The 18845-nt window shown below is 44.7% G+C and overlaps 1 protein-coding gene across 1 annotated transcript in view; it reads right to left on the reverse strand.

Annotated features, from left to right (window-relative positions):
• dnajb14 (DnaJ heat shock protein family (Hsp40) member B14) overlaps positions 1 to 18845 on the reverse strand; it is a 42171-nt gene that overhangs the window by 11945 nt on the left and 11381 nt on the right. The window contains exons 2-4 of the mRNA XM_043674465.1: positions 11648 to 11831; positions 6475 to 6620; positions 4614 to 4796 (exon numbers count right to left, since the gene is read on the reverse strand). Coding sequence (XP_043530400.1) covers positions 4614 to 4796; positions 6475 to 6620; positions 11648 to 11831 — 513 coding nt within the window. The remainder of the gene's footprint in view (positions 1 to 4613; positions 4797 to 6474; positions 6621 to 11647; positions 11832 to 18845) is intronic.

Raw genomic sequence — 18845 nt, forward strand, 5'->3', positions numbered from 1 at the left:
GTTGAAATGCTTCTCGACTTCACTCCTGAAGGGTTTGGCTGGACTTTTTTTTAGGTTACAGTCTTTAGGTCATAAACCCGACCCAGCAAAAATGGTTTATCTCTATTTAACCTCGGAAAATTCAATCACTTCCCACATGGAAACAAAACAGGCCATTTAACCCAACATTTAACCCAACTGGTCCATGCTTTCTGCTCCAGATAGGTCTTCTCCCACTGACCAGGCGCTTAAAGGACAACAGAATCAACCTTCCAACAAGACCCTAACTGAAAACAATGGAGTCAACACATTCAGTGAGTCAATGCTACTGCCACTTGATTAATTTGCAATCACCGCTGTTATCCACCTAACAAATCAAAGAGGAACTGCTTCAAGTCTCGCTGACAATCAGCCAATCTCAGGAGGAACATCATTTCAGCATTTTAACCAGAGTTTCAAATTAGGCCGCAACATTCAGAATTGACTTCAGTTTACACTTCACTACTTAGGCACCAAATTCTTCATCCAGTTAACAAATATTTGAATTCCTGTTACTATTATTTGGACAATTAGCAGTGTCAGAAAATTTTTTCACAATATCATGAACATTTCATTGTTAATTTTTTTGAACAAGGTTTGAAGTCACACAATACCAGGTTATAGTCCAACAGGTTTATTTATAGAATCAGAGTCATAGAGTCACAGGTGTACAGCATGGAACGGACCCTTCACTTCAGCTCGTCCATGCCAGCGAGATATTCTAACCTAATCTAATTCTGTTTGCCCCCAATTGGCCCATATCCCTCTAAACCCTTCCTATTCATATATCCATCCAGATGTCTTTTAAATGTTGTAACTGTACCAACCTCCAACACTTCCTCTGGAAGTTCATTCCATACACATTTCACCCTCTGCATGAGTTGCTCCTTACATCCCTTTTAAATTTTTCCCCTCCCACCCTAAACCTATGCTCTCTAGTTCTGAACTCCCCATCCCCAGGGAAAAGACCATGTTTATTTACCCTATCCATGCCCCTCATGATTTTGTAAACCTCTATAAGGTCACCCCTCAGCCTCTGTCGCTCCAGGGAAAACAGCCCCAGCCTGTTCAGCCTCTCCCTATAGCTCAAATCCTCCAACCCTAGCCATATCCTGGTCAACCTTTTCTGAACCCTTTCAAGTTTCACAACATCCTTCCGATAGGAGGGAGACCAGAACTGCACACAATATTCCAAAACTGGCCTAACCAGTGTCCTGTACAGCCACATGACCTCCCAACTTCTATACTCAATACTCTGACCAATAACGGAAAGCATACCAAATGCCTTCTTCACTATCCTATCTACCTGTGACTCCACTTTCACGAAACTATGAACCCTCACTCCAAGGTCTCTTTGTTCAGCAACACTCCCCAGGACCTTACCATTAAGTGTATAAGTCCTGCTCTGATTTGCCTTTCCAAAATGCAGCATCTCGCATTTATCTAAATTAAACTCCATCTGCTACTCCTCAGCCCATTGGCCCAACTGATCAAGATCCTGTTGTACTCTGAGGTAACCTTCCTCGCTGTCCACTACACCTCCAATTTTGGCGACATCTACAAACTTACTAACTATACCTCCTGTGTTCTCATCCAAATCATTTATATAAATGATGAAAAGTAGTGGACCCATCACTGATCCTTGTGGCATATCACTGGCCACAGGCCTCCAGTCTGAAAAGCAACCCTCCACCACCACCCTCTGTCTTCTACCTTTGAGCCAATTCTGTATCCAAATGGCTAGTTCTCCCTGTATTCCAAGAGATCTAACCTTGCTAATCAGTCTCCCATGGGCAACCTTGTAGAACACCTTCCTGACGTCCATATTATTCACGTCCACCGTTCTGCCTTCGTCAATCCTCTTTGTTACTTCTTCAAAAAACTCAATCAAGTTCATGAGACGTGATTCCCATGCACAGTCATAAACTTTCATGGTGAAACCTGAATAAGGAGCACCACTCCGAAAGCTTGTGATTTCAAATGAACCTGTTTGACTATAACCTGGTGTTGTGTGACTTCTGGCCTTGTCTACCCCAATTGGTGGCACTGCCTCATCAAATCTTTTGAAGGGTGATGTTTAAATGATTGTTCCATTTTTTTTTCAGAAAGGGTCGTCAATGGCAAAGCCAAAATTTATGCCCATCCCTAATTGCCCATGAATTCATTGCCTCTCTAGCCCATTTCAGAAGGCTGTTAAGAACCAACCACATTGCTGTGGAACTGGAGTCACGTATGGGCCAGGCCAGGTAAGGGAGAGAACCAGTTGAGCTTTTACAACAGGTGACACTGGTTGCTTTGTCACCATTAGGCTAGCTTCTACTTCCATTCTTTTTGTTATTAAGTTCAGATTCCACCATCTGCCAAGATGGGATTTGATCCTTCATCCTCACAACAAGAGCGTGGGACTGTCGATTAGCAGCTCAGTGGCATTACCACTACCCGGCAGCCCTCCACATTGCTGAGAAGACACTTTAAGCACAACAGGGCACTTTTATTCCCCTAAAACAGCTTACTGTAAATCATATGGTTTAAGCAAAGTAAACAGGCAAGGATGATGGTGGTTAACTTTGTTCAAAGTCACGTCTTCATGAACTGCTGGATTTATGAAGTGGCTTGACGACTGAATTTATCGATGTCAAGAGCTGTGGTTACTTTGATATTGCTGCTAATTCAGTTGGAGTACTGCCTTCTGAGAGACAGACAGAGAGAGAGAGACACAGAGGGAGAGACACAGAGGGAGAGAAACAGAGGGAGAGAAACAGAGGGAGAGAAACAGAGGGAGAGAAACAGAGGGAGGGTGGGGACAGAGAGAGGAGAACAGAAAGTAGAGAGAGAGACGGAGAGAGAGACGGAGAGGGAGACGGAGAGGGAGACAGAGAGGGAGACAGAGAGGGAGACAGAGAGGGAGACAGAGAGAAGCTATTCAGCTCATCCTCTGCCTTTCTGAGAAAATTATAAAGTCATACAACATGGAAACAGACTCTTTTAGATTAGATTAGATTCCCTACAGTGTGGAAACAGGCCCTTCGGCACAACAAGTCCACACAGATCCTCCAAAGAGTAACCCATCCAGACCCATTTCCCTCTGACCTAACACTATGGGCAATTTAGCATGGCCAATTCACCTGACCTGCACATCTTTGGACTGTGGGAGGAAACCGGAGCACCCGGAGGAAACCCACGCAGACACGGGGAGAATGTGCAAACTCCACACAGACAGTCGCGCAAGGCTGGAATTGAATCTGGGTTGACCAACCAGTCCATGCCAACCATAAACTAGTCTCACCTGCTTTAGCTTGGCTCATTTCCCTCCAAACCTTTCTTATTCATGTATTTATCCAAATGTCTTTTATATGTTGTAACTGTACCCACATCCATTACTTCCTCTGGAAGTCCATTCCACACATGAACCACTCTCTGTGTAAACATGTTGCTCTTCATGTCTTATAAATATTTCTCCTCTCACCTTAAAAATGTGTCTTGAAATCCCCCACCCCAGGGAAAAGACACCTGTCATTCACCTTACTTGTACACCTCATGACTTTACCAACCTCAATAAGGTCACCTCTCATCCTCCTATGCTCCAATGAAAATAATCTGAGTCTATTCAGCTTCTCCTTATATCTCAAACCCTCCAATCTGGGCAACATCCTGATATATCTTTACTGAACCCTCTCCAGCTTAATAATATTCTTCCTACAACTGGGCGACCAGAACTGGACATAATATTCCAGAAAAGGCCTCACCAATGTCCTGAATAACCTCAACACGATGTCCCCAACAACGGGACCTTGATCAGATGCGCCAATGGGCCGAGGAGTGGCAGATGAAGTTTAATTTAGATAAGTGCGAGGTGCTGCATTTTGTAAAGGCAAATCAGGGTAGGACTTATACATTTAATGGTAAGGTCCTGGGGACTGTTGCTGAACAAAGAGATCTTGGAGTGCAAGTTCATAGTCTTTTGAAAGTGGAGGTAGACAAGATAGTGAAGAAAGTGAAAGTGAGGACTGCAGATACTGGAGTTTAGAGTTGAGAGTGTGGTGCTGGAAAAGCACAGCGGGTCAGGCAGCATCTGAGGAGCAGCAGAATCGACGTTTCAGGCAAAAGCCCTTCATCGGGATCGTGAAAAAGGTGACTGAAAGCCTTCTTCAACCTTTCATACCTCCTTTTCCTTTACACATAAACAATTATTGGTCAAAGTGCTTTTCCCTTCAAAATTAATCTCTGCAGAGAGATTTCTCGATTTTTTTTAAAAGCTGTGTGTTGGATTATTTAGAAGGGTAAATAATTATACTTTTAGACTTCAAACTGGGTGCATCTTTGTTGAATAGGTCTTGTTTTATCATAACCCAATAATTCCATTGTTTATTAAACAATTCCATTGTTTTTTTATATATTCTAAACCTAAATATAGATAAAGTACACAATTAGCCATATTGGTTACTAAGCAAACCACTTACATTTTCTGGTTCGACCACTGGTTTGAGGTTAGTTATAACAACGAGTGTTAACACTCCCTCGTTTAGCTTATGAATAAATGAAAAACAGAGTTAACATCATCTGTTTATTTTTCGGATGGTCATTTTGAGTTGTACCTGCAGGGAATCCTCCTCCAAAGAACATATTAAACAGATCCTCAGGAGTGATATCCGATTCATAATTCCGGTGAAATTCAAAGCCTCCATGTTGATAGTTACCAGGGGATTGGCCATGACCATATTGATCATAGTCCCTTTGTTTCGCTGGGTTACTGAGTACAGCGTAGGCATTTCCGATTGCTAGAGATTACAAAGAAGGAAAAAACACGAGTAACAAAGAATGAGAACATATCCATTCTCTCAAGTGGGCACCACAACCCGCACATCACGGTCTCAAAGAGCAGAGGAACTGAGCCAGTGTTTTGGCTGCCATTTTAAAAAGTCCAGATCAACAGGTATTCAGAAAGGTCACCTCAGTCATTATTTTCCTTATGTATCTCACGAGGTCTTGCTGTGTGCAAATTGTTGTTATCTCGGAGACACAGCAGCCCTGACTACATTTGAAAGCATTTCAATGGCAGTGCGGGATCTAACTGCAACGTGAAAGGTGCTATTTAAATGCAAGTTCCTTCCTGAATATGTTTGTAAAATAAAAGCGATATTAGTTTATTAAACTTCACTCTAGTCATTTCTCATGCTGGCTCAGAGCTGAAGACCATTCTTGTCAATCAGCCTTGTATATTGTGACATTATACACAGCACAAGGAATGCTCAAAACCCCTCAACAATATCTCGGAGGAGGAAAGGGCAAGACATTATTTAAAAAGCAGAGAGAGTGCTACGGCAAGGTGTGGTTACACAGAAGCTGGCATTAATGTAGTTCCAGCGAGAGGTCCTGCATCATGGAATCTTGGGAAAGGATTGGATTTGGGGAAGGAGGTTTTGGTTGCAGAGATCTAGATGGAAGTGGGATTTGGGGATGCACAACAGCAATACATGGAATCAAAACAAAGAACACTGGGTCTGCTGCCATGTACAGCATAGAGAGGTCGTTCAGCCAATCATGTCTGTGCTGGCTTTTCAAAAGAACTACCCAGTTTGTTCCACTCTCCTGCACTTCCTCTACAGACCAGAGCAAGGGAGCAGAACCTTAACATCCAAGCCTGGGTGTTCAGGGGGAGATGCCAGGGCACATTTCCTCACAAGAGGGAGACAGGAAATCTGGATATCTCTTTCCCCATTAAAAAAAATGGTTGCTGAAGCTAGACGTCGATTGGACTGACAGTTCTGCAAGCTGGCCTAACAAAACTCTACTTCCCCACTGCAGATACAGATCTAACTGATCGGCAGAACAATTCCGAGGGGCTGAAGGGCCTTCTCCTGTTCCTATGTTTACAGAGAGTAAGCACGTGATTAGAGAAATAAACATTGTTGGCAACAAAGCAGAACCTGGTCTGTGTGTCCACTTGAGTCTGGAGCAGAGAACAATTTATATTAGAGTGTGTTAAACAACAAAGGGGATAACACTGTACCCCTAGGAGTGGCTGAGGTCCTGAGCAAAGTAAAACTGAAACAGACACAGAGACAAAAGGAATAAAACTGACCAATGAATTCCAAAACCATCAGCACCTACATATGTATCCTTCAGGTCACCTGACACCCCATTTAAGCCTGAGATGAGCAGGATTTACTTCTCTTGCACAGTTGTTAGCATTTGGAATTCTCTCCCCTATTCAGCAGCGGATGTCATTAATTACATTCAAGGCTGAGTTAGGCAGATTTATGACTGACAAAGGACTCTCAGGTTAAGGGGGACAGGAAAGTGAAGAAACAATCAGATCTGAATGATCTTTTTGAATGGTGGGGCAGGTATGTGGCAGGTTGAGTGACCCATTCCAACATCTTATGCTCTTATGTTAAAAGAGACAGGTCAGAGTTACTTTACCAGATAATTTACAAACAGAAGCCCTAAACTCACCTTTAAATGCCTCCGTTGCTCCAGGAGCATGGTTTTTATCTGGATGGAACTTCAGTGCCAATTTTCTGTAAGCTTTCTTCAGATCCTCATCAGATGCATCTTTACTGACCCCCAGAATCTCATAGTAATCTTTACATCGCTTTATCCTACAGAGAGATTGAAACATGGAATATGCAAACCACGTCTAATCAATTAGAAAATAAGGTATTAAAACAGAAATTGCTGGAAAAGCTCAGCAGGTCTGGCAGCATCTGTCCAGAGATCCTTCCTCAGAGCTGATGGTGAAAGGTACATCAGTCTATGTGCAATTACCCCATATTGTGAATCTTGGGGATGGTGTTCAATCAACAAACACACTCATTCTTCTACAAGAATGACACTTTGAATATTAAACCAACTATCACAATGAGAACATGGATTTGGCATCATCTAGCTTCATAAAAAAAATCCCTGTCAAGAAATTGCTGCTTACAATGTGGTCTCATCTACACTAAGGAGACAAAACACAGTCCGGGTGCCTGCTTTGTGGAACACCTACGTTCTGTCCATAAAAATGCCACTTCAATGCACCCTCCGTGTTCCCTGGCCAACATCTCTTGTCTCAGGCTTGCTGCAGCATTCCAGCAAGGTTCAACACAAGCTGGAAGAACAGCATCTTATTTTCCGCTAGGCGACCCTGCAGAACTCAGTATCAAATTCAATAATTCTGGAACCTGAGCACCTCCCTCCATGTCCTTTACCCAGCCCCACACCCCCAGCCCTGTCATCACATAGAGCTGCTCCCAGCACAGCCAACCCATTCTCACCCACTCATTGTCCCCAGCTTTGCTCCTTCCCTGGCTCACCATCAACCACCCCTTTGTTTGCTTAGCTCTTTCCTTGTCTCCGCCTACCCGCTCACTCCTTTACCCTTCCCCACCCACCTTCTCCCATCATCATTTTTACACCACCTTTCCTGAGCTACTATCTGTTCTGAAGAAGGACCCGAAACATTAAAGCTGGTTTCTCTCCACAGATGCCGCCAGACCTGCTGAGCTTTTCCAGCAATTTCTGTTTCCTTTCAGGTCTTTAGCATAGAGCATAGAGCTGTATAGCACAGAAATAGACCCTTCAGTCCAACTTGTCCATGCCAACCAGATATCCTAAATTAATCTAGTCCCATTTGTCAGCATCCGGCCCATATCCCTCTAAACCCTTCCTATTCATATACCCATCCAGATGCCTTTTAAATGTTGTAATTGTACCAGCTTCCACCACTTCCTCTGGCAGCTCATTCCATACACGTACCACCCTCTGTGAGAAACAGTTGCACCGTACGTCTCTTTTATATCTTTCGCCTCTCACCCTAAACCTATGCCCTCTAGTTCTGGACTCCCCACCCCAGGACAAAGACTTTATCTATCCATGCCCCTCATGATTTTATAAACCTCTATAAGGTCACCCATCATTCTCCGAAGCTCCAGGGAAAACAGCAGTTTTCTGCAGGTCTCTGTTTTATTGTAACTGAAAACTCCAGGAAAGACAAATTTCCGGATAAAGAAAGTTCCAGAAGGTCCATCCTCCCATGTTTGGAGCAGTGGTTCCAATCTGTTTTTTCAGACAGCAAGTTTGAGGAATGAATCTGTTGTTCCCATTTATACACCTTTTCCATCCAGTGTTTCCTCACATGACCCATTGTCTTTTGTCATAAACCCTTTGGTCAGTTAATCGCTCCTGTATTCCACCCTTACAGGCAGGACCTCATTTTTTTTCTATTACTACCTCCTTTCCCTCTCTCTCCATTTGATTAAAATCATTTGCATCTCAAAATGTACTCCAACCCTGTTGAAAGGTCAAACTAAAACATTAAGTGTTGTTTCTATTTATTCATTGAATGTTGGTGTTGCTGGCTAGACCAGCATTCACACATAGGAACTTCATGTAGGCCAGACCAGGTAAGGACAGCAGGTTTCCTTCGCTAAAGAACATTAGTGAACGAGATGGGTTTTTACAACAATTGACAGTTTTAATTCCAGATTTTTACCGAATCCAAATTCCAACATGTGCTATGGCAGGATTCAAACCCATGTCTCGAGAGGATTAATCTAGGTTCTGGATTGCTATCCCAGTGACACACCAATGCACCTGACTCTTTCCCTCTGCACAGATGCTGCCCAGACCTTCTGGATATTCCAGCATGTTTTGTGTTTATTTCTAAAGCTGGAGCCTAGCTTTATTATTAAGAACAAAAGAAATGTTATAGGTAAAAACAAGGACTGCAGATGCTGAAAACCAGATTCTAGATTAGAGTGGTGCTGGAGAAGCACAGCAGGCCAGGCAGCATCCGAGGAGCAGGAAAATCGACGTTTCGGGCAAAAGCCCTTCATCAGCTCTATTCCTGATGCCCAAAACGTTGATTTTCCTGCTCTTCGGATGCTGCCTGAAAAGCAATGTTATGCATGGTTAAAGGAACCATACTACCAGTGTGCAATGGTTACACTATAGATTTCCATCATCACTGGAGTAGGTATCCTGCAAACAACAAACCTCAAAAAGCACGATTCATCAAGGCAGTAACCACTCAATGGTAAACAATAGGAACTCCACCCCCTGCAAGTTCCCCTCCAAGCCTTACGCCATCCTGACCTGGAAATATATCCTTGTTCCTTCAGGGTCACTGGGTCAAAATCCTGGAACCTCCCTAAGCACATGGACTGCAGCGGGTCAAGAAGGCAGCTCACCCCCACCTTCTCAAGGGGCAACTAGGGACGAGGCAATAAATACTAGTCAGCCAGCAACATCCATGTCACACAAGTGAATAAAACAAAAGCAAGATACTGTGGATGCTGGAAGTCTGAGGCAAACACAGAGAATGCTGGAGAAATTCTATAGGTCTGAGAGCATTCGTGGAGCCAGAAACACTGTCAATGTTTAACTCCTCTTCAGAACTCAGTAAACACTGCAGAGTTTTCACCTCAAAGTCCTTTGGGATTGATCAACGCATCTCCTACAGAACAACAGTTCCCATGTTTCAGCAACATATTAAAAACATCCCTAAACACTTCACAGGAGCAATTCACAAACAAAATATTTGATACTGAGCCTCAGTGTCAGGACAGGCAACCAAAAGCCCAGGTATCCGTGGGGGCCTTTTATCTGGGAACAGAACGGTATGTACTGTGGTGTTAAACACCATTCGGGAGTGTTTCAGGGTTCCCACTCCAGCTGGGCCTTTGCTGCTGAGGAAGATAGTGGGCCTGAAAGGTGCATTTTACTTTGGCCTTCCCATTCTCTGGGCCGGCTTCTCAGAGAGCGGCAATCAGGTTTTGGGAGAGAATTACCGAGCTTAGAGCCCAGGCAGCTAAAAATAAAGGCACAGCTGTTAATGGAGGAGCGATGGAAGTCAAGATGGGGCAGCGCAGTGGCTCAGTGGTCAGCACTGCTGCTTCACAGCGCCAGGGATCCGGGTTCGATTCCAGCCTCGAGCGACTGTGTGATGTTTGCACGAACTTCCTGTGTCTGCGTGGGTTTCCTCTCGGATGTTTCGGTTTCCTCCCACAATCCAAAGATGTGCAGATTAGGTGAATTGGCCGTGCTAAATTGCCCATAGTATTCAGGAGATGTGTAGGTTAGGTGCATTGATATGGGGTAAATGTAGGATAATAGGGTAGGGGGAATGGGTCTGGGTGGGTTACTTGTTGAAGGGTTGATGTGGACTTGTTGGGCTGAATGGCCTGTTTCCACACTATAGGGATTCTATGACTCTATGTATGGGAGACCGGAATCAGAGCACTGGAGAGATTTCAGAGGATTGTCAAAGCAGGTTGGAGAGATAGGTGCCCGCAGAAAAGAAATATTCATTCAGTGATTAATGAGGCTGAATAATATATTTGAAATGACTTCATTGAAGCACACTAGATATCCTGAGCAAATACAGACAATGGACTCATTATATTTAGACTGCTACAAGTTAACCCACTGAATCCAGCTCTTCTGAAAAATACTGAGCCACAGCTGCACACCTAAATATGATTTCAAATGCTGAGAACTTATCTGATGTGGAAGCAAATGCTTTAGAAATGAAAAGGCTGGTTCTTTCTTTAAAGTCAAATAAGATTTTCATACATCTTAAATTCGCTGAAAAATTTTAAATCTTTGATCTTTTATTTACTTTTGGGTTACGAATTTTTAGGAAACAGGTCGGGGTGGTATTAACCAGCCTAATCAGCCTGTCCTTATAGCTCAAACCCTAAAGGAGAGGTTGAATAGATGAGGGCTGTTTTCCCTGGAGCGTCAGAGGCTGAGGGGTGCCCTTACAGGAGTTTATAAAATCATGAGGGGCATAGATAGGGTAAATAGCCAAGGTCTCTTTCTCATGGTAGTGGAGTCCAAAACTAGAGGGCACAGGTTTCAGGCGAGTGGAAGAAGATTTAATAGGGAGCTAAGGGCGGCCCAGTGGCTCAGTGGTTAGCACTGCTGCCTCACAGCACCAGGTACCCAGGTTCGATTCCTGCCTCGGGCGACTGTCTGTGTGAGTTTCCTCCGGGTGCTCCGGTTTCCTCCCACAATCCAAAGATGTGCAGGTTAGGTGAACTAATCATGCTAAATTGCCCATACTGTTAGGTGCATTAGTCAGGGGTAAATATAGGGTAGGGTGGGTTACTCTTTGGAGGGTTGGTGTGGACTCGTTGGGCTGAATGGCCTGTTTCCACACTGTGGGGAATCTGATCTAATCTAAACTGGACAGTTCCAATAGAAGTGCCAAGCACAGGAAAAGGGGCTGAATGGCCTCCTCTGTGCTCAATGAATAGATTTAAGGCAATCTGAAGCAACTGCACACAGCCCTTCACAATTTTTAAAGAACCTCTGTGCTTGTTGCATCCACTAATTGAACGTGAGTCATTTCATGGTGCAGATGGCATAGTATTACCCAGAGAGCAATGAGAATATGAATGCACTCCCACTGGGACTGGTGACATGAATAGTGTAGGTACAGTTGAAGGTAAGCTGGAGAAAGAGTTAGAAGGTTATGCCGATAGGGAAAGATGAAGGAGGCCTGTGTGGTGCAGTAACACTAGTATAGGCCTGTTGGGCAGAATGGTTGGCTTCTAAGCTTTGGTGCCAATGTAACAAATATGGAAAAAACATCATGGCACGGTTGCATTGTCTCTCACAGTGTGGCCATAGTCTATACCTCTGGACTCCTTCCAGCTGCTCTTTTGTGTAGACCTTTGCTGAGTCAGCTTTGTTCTCCTTCTCCAACGTGGGCCCATTCTCGACCCTGGTGTCTGCAGATTTCCGCTGGTACGGTTTACCCGACTCGGATCGATTCCCGCCACCAGCTGCACTCCCATTTCTGGTGATTGCGTCTATTAATGCTAAAAGAAAGAGAAGGGAAACAAAGGGAGATTAAAGATTGATAGGTATTGACAGAGGGGTAGAGAGCACTCCAACTCCACCAGCAACCTGCAGCCTTCTCCCAGATACTGAACAGCTTCCATTATAACATGACAGTCCATGAGGAGAACAGCATTCCAATCAGCGTGTACAGAACTGCCAAAAACCATCTAATTTACAACACTCCCACTTTCCTCCTGAATCTCTCTCACACACACACACAGAACTCAAATTCATGTAGTGGAGGAGATGGAGGTAATCGCACTCGACTATAATTCAGAGGCCCTGATGCTAATCGTCTATGATAGAAACTCAGGCTCAAACATGATAGACATGGGTTCAAATCCCAACCATGGCACCTGGTGAACTTTTAAAAAATTCAATGAATTGGAATAGTCTGTACAACACTGACAGTGATCATTAAATGGAGCAATTGCCAATGCCACTGTGGTACTCTTCACCGCAGAGAGCTGTCGAGGCTGGGTCATTAACTATGTTCAAACAGAGAGATTTTTAACCAGTAAAAGAATCATGCGATATGGGGAAATAGTAGGAAAGTGGAGTTGAGGATGATCAGATCAAGCGCAGCAGGTCAGGCAGCATTACCAAGGGGCAGGAGAATCGACGTTTCAGGCATGAGCCCTTCTTCAGGAATAAGTTTCCTGAAGAAGGGCTCATGCCCGAAACGTCCATTCTCCTGCTCCTTGGATGCTGCCTGACCTGCTGCGCTTTTCCAGCAACACATTTTCAGCTCTGATCTCCAGCATCTGCAGTCCTCACTTTCTCCTCGATGATCAGATCAACCATAGTCTCACAGGGCGGCACAGTGGCTCAGTGGTTAGCACTGCTGCCTCACAGCACCAGGGTCCCAGGTTCGATTCCACCCTTGGGCGACTGTCTGTGTTGAATTTGCACATTCTCCCCGTGTCTGCGTGGGTTTCCTCCGGGTGCTCCGGTTTCTTCCCACAGTCCAAAGATGTGCAGGTTAGGGTGGATTGGCCATGTTAAATTGCCCATAGTCAGAGGGAAATGGGTCTGGGTGGGTTACTCTTAGGAGGGTTGGTGTGGACCAGTTGGGCCGAAGGGCCTGCTTCCACATTGTAGGGAATCTAATCTAATCTAATCTAATTAAATGGCGGAGCAGATTCAATGGGCTGAATGGCCTACTTTTGCTCCTACATTTTATAGGCAAGATGGCCCCCTGCACAGTTTGCGGCGATGACATTGTGAGGACATTGTGTACCTACCCCCTCCCTCCTTCCCTCTCTCCTGCAGGCTGTTTCCCAGCACCCACCCTCCAACTACCTATAATCCCACAATTTCCCTCCCACTGGCTGTTATCCTACAAGTCCCCTCGCGCTGGCTGTTGCTCCTCAGGGGTTGGCTGTTAACCTCCACTTCTACACTGACAGTTGGTTACTGTGTCAACAATAAACACAGTTGACCATCAATTGGGTCACTGATGCCCTTTAGGGAAGGAAATCTGCCACCCTTTTCTTATGTGACTCCAGACCCAAAATTGACTCATGATTACTCTCAAGGTGAATTCGCAACAGGCAACAAATGCTGGCCTTACCATTGATGCCACATCCTATGGAAGAATAAATAAAAATCGCACAAGATTCTACTTACTCTCATATACATGGGTACAGACACAGAAACAGAGATACATACACACATACAGAGTCAAAGAATGTGGCGCTGGAAAAGCACAGCCGGTCACGCAGCATCCAAAGAGCAGGCGAGTCAATATTTCGAGCAGAAACTCTTCATCAGGAATGAGGGGGTGGTCCAAGAGGGCTAGGAGATAAATAGGAGGGGGGGTAGGTAGCTGGGAATGTGATAGGTAGATGGAGGTGGGGCTGAAGGTGATAGGTTGGAGAGGAGGGTGGAGCAGATAGGTGGGAAGGAAGATGGACAGGTAGGATTGTTCAAGAGGGTGGTGCCAAGTTGGAAGGTTGGATCTGGGATAAGGTGGGTTGCATTCATACAGTGACCGTCATAACCTCAGAGCACCTCATAATCATCTTTAAAGGCAATCTGTGCATAGGAAGCTCCAATAAACTGTGATCGTGGCTAAATAATTTGATTTTTTTTAGCAACACTGGCTGAGTGAGACATATCAGCCCGGAATGACTACTAGAACTCACCTGATCTTTGTCCAAATATTTTCCATGGAATTTTTTATATCCACCCGAGAGGCCTGGGGTGAACATTTTAAGGGCACATCTTTTCCTTACATGGAGGCTTCAATTATAAAGTTCTTCCTTGGGTGAATAAACCATCTGTTAGTTTGAATGCCCATTCTCCTCACCACTGCTTGATAAATGCCTCTGTTATGGGACCACAGATGTGATGACTTACATCAAAGTTATCACACAGGAACAGGCAGTTCAGCCTAATGGGCCCATCCAGTATCTATACGGCACACAAGCCTCTGCCCATTCTTCTACTCTTTCTCCCTCATGTGTTTATCAAGTCTCCCCTTGAATAGATCAATACAATTTGTTTGAACCTTTCCTAAGGAACAAAGCTCTATGGTCTCCCCACTCCGCGGGAACAGAGAATTTTCCAGAATTTCTGATTGAATTTAATCGTGCGACTAATTTTGATGATCCCTAGTTCTTGCCTTCTGTAGCATTGGGGAACATCTTCTCTACATCTGTCCTTCTGAGAGAGGTGAAAGGACCATCCACTCTCAATGCTAGAGACTACTCCTGCTCCCAGCTTTAACCACAGGAGATGTCCTAACATCTTTCCTGTTGCATCTTGGGGTTACCATTGACCGGAAACTGAGTAAGTCACATAAATATTATGGCTACAGCAGCAGGTCAGAGGCTAAGTATCTAGCAACAAATAGCTCACCTCCTGATTCCCCAAAGCCTGTCCAATGCACAAGTCAGGAGTGTGATGGCAAACTATGCAAGACTACGGGCCAAGTACAGGAAAATGGGATTGGAATAGTTAGATGGTTGTTTTTGACAAGCACAGACATGATGGGCCAAAAGGTTTTTCCTGTGCTGTAGGTCTCTATGACTGTATGGTTCTCCACTTCTCTGGATGGGTATAGGCCCAACAACACTCAAGAAGGTCAACACCATCCTGGACAAAGCAGCCCCTGATTGATTGGCGCCACATCCACAAACATCCACTTCCTCCACCACCGATACTCAGTAGTAGCAGTGTGTACCATCTACAAGGTGCTAAGCAGAAATTCACCAAAGATCCTCAGGCATCATCTTCCAAACCCATGACCACTTCCATTCAGAAGGAGTAGGGCAGCAGATATATGGGAACACCACCCCCCGCAAGGCTCCATCCAAGCCACTCACCATCCTGACTTGGAAACATATCTCCGTTCCTTCACTGTCACTGGGTCAAAATACTGGAATTCCCTCCCAAAGGGCATTGTGGGTCAACCTACAACACATGGTCTGCAACGGTTCAAGAAGGCAGCTCACCCCCACCTTCTCAAGGGGCAACTGGGGATTTGGACAATTCATGCTGGGTCCGGCCAGTGACACCCTCACCCCATGAGTGAATTTTGACGGTTCTACTTCTTTGCATCCCGAAGTACAATTTCTGGATGGTTGGCAGTGACAGAGTAATGAGAAAAAATAAAGATGGGGAAAGGATCAATAATGAATGAGCTACTTCAAGAAACTTTGGTTAAGTGAAAGAGAAAAAAGTATGTGCACAGTTGCAGAAACTGACAAAAGAAAAGCTGAAATCATGCTCCAACAACTTGAGCAAGAGCTCAAAGTCAGACCAGGGAAAACATGAGCAAAGGATGCTGAATCAGTTGTAAGCAAGAGTCTCTGGAGGTCACAGGAGCAGCATTTGCGAAGCTCTGGGGATCGCACATGTTCTGAATAATGCTGCCCTATTCGGGAGCAGCAACGCAAGCTGCTGAGCAAAACAGCTGAGTACCTAACAAAAACACAAAGAAAACTTCACAGCCCGCAGAATTCCACCGGAAACTAGCAGTGAATGTAAAATACAACCCCTGAACAAGTGCAGCTCCAAAAACACTCAAGAAGCTTGACACTAGTCAGGACAAAGCAGCCCCATTTGACTGGCACCACATCCACAAACATTCATTCTTCCCACCGCCGACGCTCAGTAGCAGCAGTGTGTACCCTCTACAAGATGCCCTGCAGAAATTCACCAAAAATCCTTAGTCAGTACCTTCCAAACCCATGATCACTTCCACCTAAAAGGACAAGGGCAGCAAATACATGAGAAAACCACCCCCTGCAAGTTCCTCTCCGAGACACTCACCATCTGACATGGAAATATATCACTGTTCCTTCAGTGTCACTGGGTCAGAATCCTGGAATCCACCCTAAGGGCATTGTGGGTCTACCTACAGCACATGGACTGCAGTGGTTCAAGAAGGCAGCTTACCCCGACCTTCTCAAGGGACAACTAGGAACGGGCAATAAATGTTAGGCCCAGCCAGTGACACCCACTCCTATTAGTGATTTGTTTTTTAAAAATGGAAGGGTTTACCATGCTGAGCAGGCCATTTAGCCCAATTGGCAAGGTTAGATCTAACGGAATACAGGGAGAACTAGCCATTTGGACACAGAACTGGCTCAAAGGTAGAAGACAGAGGGTGGTGGTGGAGGGTTGTTTTTCAGATTGGAGGCCTGTGACCAGTGGAGTGCCACAAAGATCGGTGCTAGGTCCACTACTTTTTGTCATTTATATAAACGATTTGGATGTGAACATAGCTGGTATAGTTAATAAGTTTGCAGATGACACCAAAATTGGAGGTGTAGTGGACAGCGAAGATTACAAAAGGATCTTGATCAGATGGGCCTATGGGCTAAGAAGTGGCAGATGGAGTTCAATTCAGATAAATGCGAGGTACTGCATTTTGGGAAAGCAAATCTTAGCAGAACTTATACACTTAATGGTAAGGTCCTAGGGAGTGTTGCTGAACAAAGAGACCTTGGAGTGCTGGTTCATAGCTCCTTGAAAATGGAGTCACAGGTAGGTAGGATAGTGAAGAAGGCGTTTGGTATGCTTTCCTTTATTGGTCAGAGTATTGAGTACAGGAGTTGGGAGGTCATGTTGCTGCTGTACAGGACATTGGTTAGGCCACTGTTGGAATACTGTGTGCAATTCTGGTCTCCTTCCTATCGGAAAGACGTTGTGAAACTTGAAAGGGTTCAGAAAAGATTTACAAGGGACGGGTTGGACCAAAGTGTCTGTTTCCATGCTGTACATCTCTATGACTATGATTCTATGATCCAAACTAGTGTTTTTGCTCCACACAAACCTCCTTCCCAAATCTATTTATCAAATCCAGGATAACAGGTCAGAATTGTCTGGAATACATGGTTGGATTTTCCAGGATTGAGGAGAGATTGAATATTCCTATTGCTCAACAGAAGGTAAATATCTCTCACACAGTACTGATCAAAATGATCTCTCTTCTGTTCCTATTTAATGTATCCAAGTGTGCAGCATAGAAAGAGGCCATTCAGTCCATCGTGAACCCTATGCTAGGTCTGAGAGCTATCCAATGATCTCATTTCTTGTTCTTCTCCCCCCATATTCTTCACAGCCTGACAAATGTCTCCTTTTGCAGTATTATCTAATTTCCTTTTGAATCTGCCACCACTGCATTCTCAGACGCCCTGCTCCTGATCATAACAGCTTCCTTTGTTAAAAGAATTCTCATCTTCCTTCTTGGATGTTGTCTCAGTTCTTGTCACTCTTGGCTACTTACACTTCTGCTGCTGGAAATACTTCCACGTGTCCACTCTCACCAAGGAAGCTGGTCATGATTTGCAACATGTCCACTGAATACATTGAACAGATGTACTGAAAAGGACATCCTTTGTTACATGTGCCTCGGTTACTGGACTAGAGCTTTTTCAGTGAATCACTCTATGTTGAATTAGAACATAGAACATGGAACATAGAACAACACAGCGCAGAACAGGCCTTTCGGCCCTCAATGTTGCACCAACCTGTGAACTAATCTATGCCCACCCCCCTACACTATCCCAAAATCATCCATGTGCTTATCCAAGGATTGTTTAAATCTCCCTAATGTGGCTGAGTTGACTACACTGGCAGGCAGTGCATTCCACGCCCTTACCACTCTCTGCGTAAAGAACCTGCCTCTGACATCTGTCTTAAATCTATCACCCTTCAATTTGCAGTTATGCCCCTTCATACAAGCTGACGTCATTATCCTCAGAAAAAGACTTTCACTGTCTACCTCTATCTAATCCTCCGGTCATCTTGTAGAACATAGAACATAGAAGAATACAGCGCAGTACAGGCCCTTTGGCCCTCGATGTTGTGCCGATCCAAGCCCACCTAACCTACACTAGCCCACTATCCTCCATATGCCTATCCAATACCCGCTTAAATGCCCATGAGGGAGAGTCCACCACTGCTACTGGCAGGGCATTCCATGAACTCACGAATCGCTGAGTAAAGTACCTACCCCTAACATCTGTCCTATACCTACCACCCCTTAATTTAAAGCTATGCCCCCTCGTAATAGCTGACTCCATATGTGGAAAAAGGTTCTCACGGTCAACCCTATCTAAACCCCTAATCATCTTGTACACCTCTATCAAGTCACCCCGAAACCTTCTTTTCTCCAATGAAAACAACCCCAAGTGCCTCAGCCTTTCCTCATACGACCTTTCTACCATACCAGGCAACATCCTGGTAAACCTCCTCTGCACCCATTCCAGTGCCTCCACATCCTTCCTAAAGTATGGCGACCAAAACTGCACACAATACTCCAGATGAGGCTGCACCAGAGTCTTATAAAACTGCAACATGACCTCAGGGTTCCGGAACTCAATTCCTCTACCAATAAAAGCCAGTACGCCATATGCCTTCTTCACCGCACTATTTACCTGGGTGGCAACTTTCAAAGATCTGTGTACATAGACACCAAGATCCCTCTGCTCATCCACACTACCAAGTATCCGACCATTAGCCCAGTACCCCATCTCTTT

This window comes from Chiloscyllium plagiosum, chromosome 32 (genome assembly GCF_004010195.1).
Source record: "Chiloscyllium plagiosum isolate BGI_BamShark_2017 chromosome 32, ASM401019v2, whole genome shotgun sequence".
NCBI lineage: Eukaryota > Metazoa > Chordata > Chondrichthyes > Orectolobiformes > Hemiscylliidae > Chiloscyllium > Chiloscyllium plagiosum.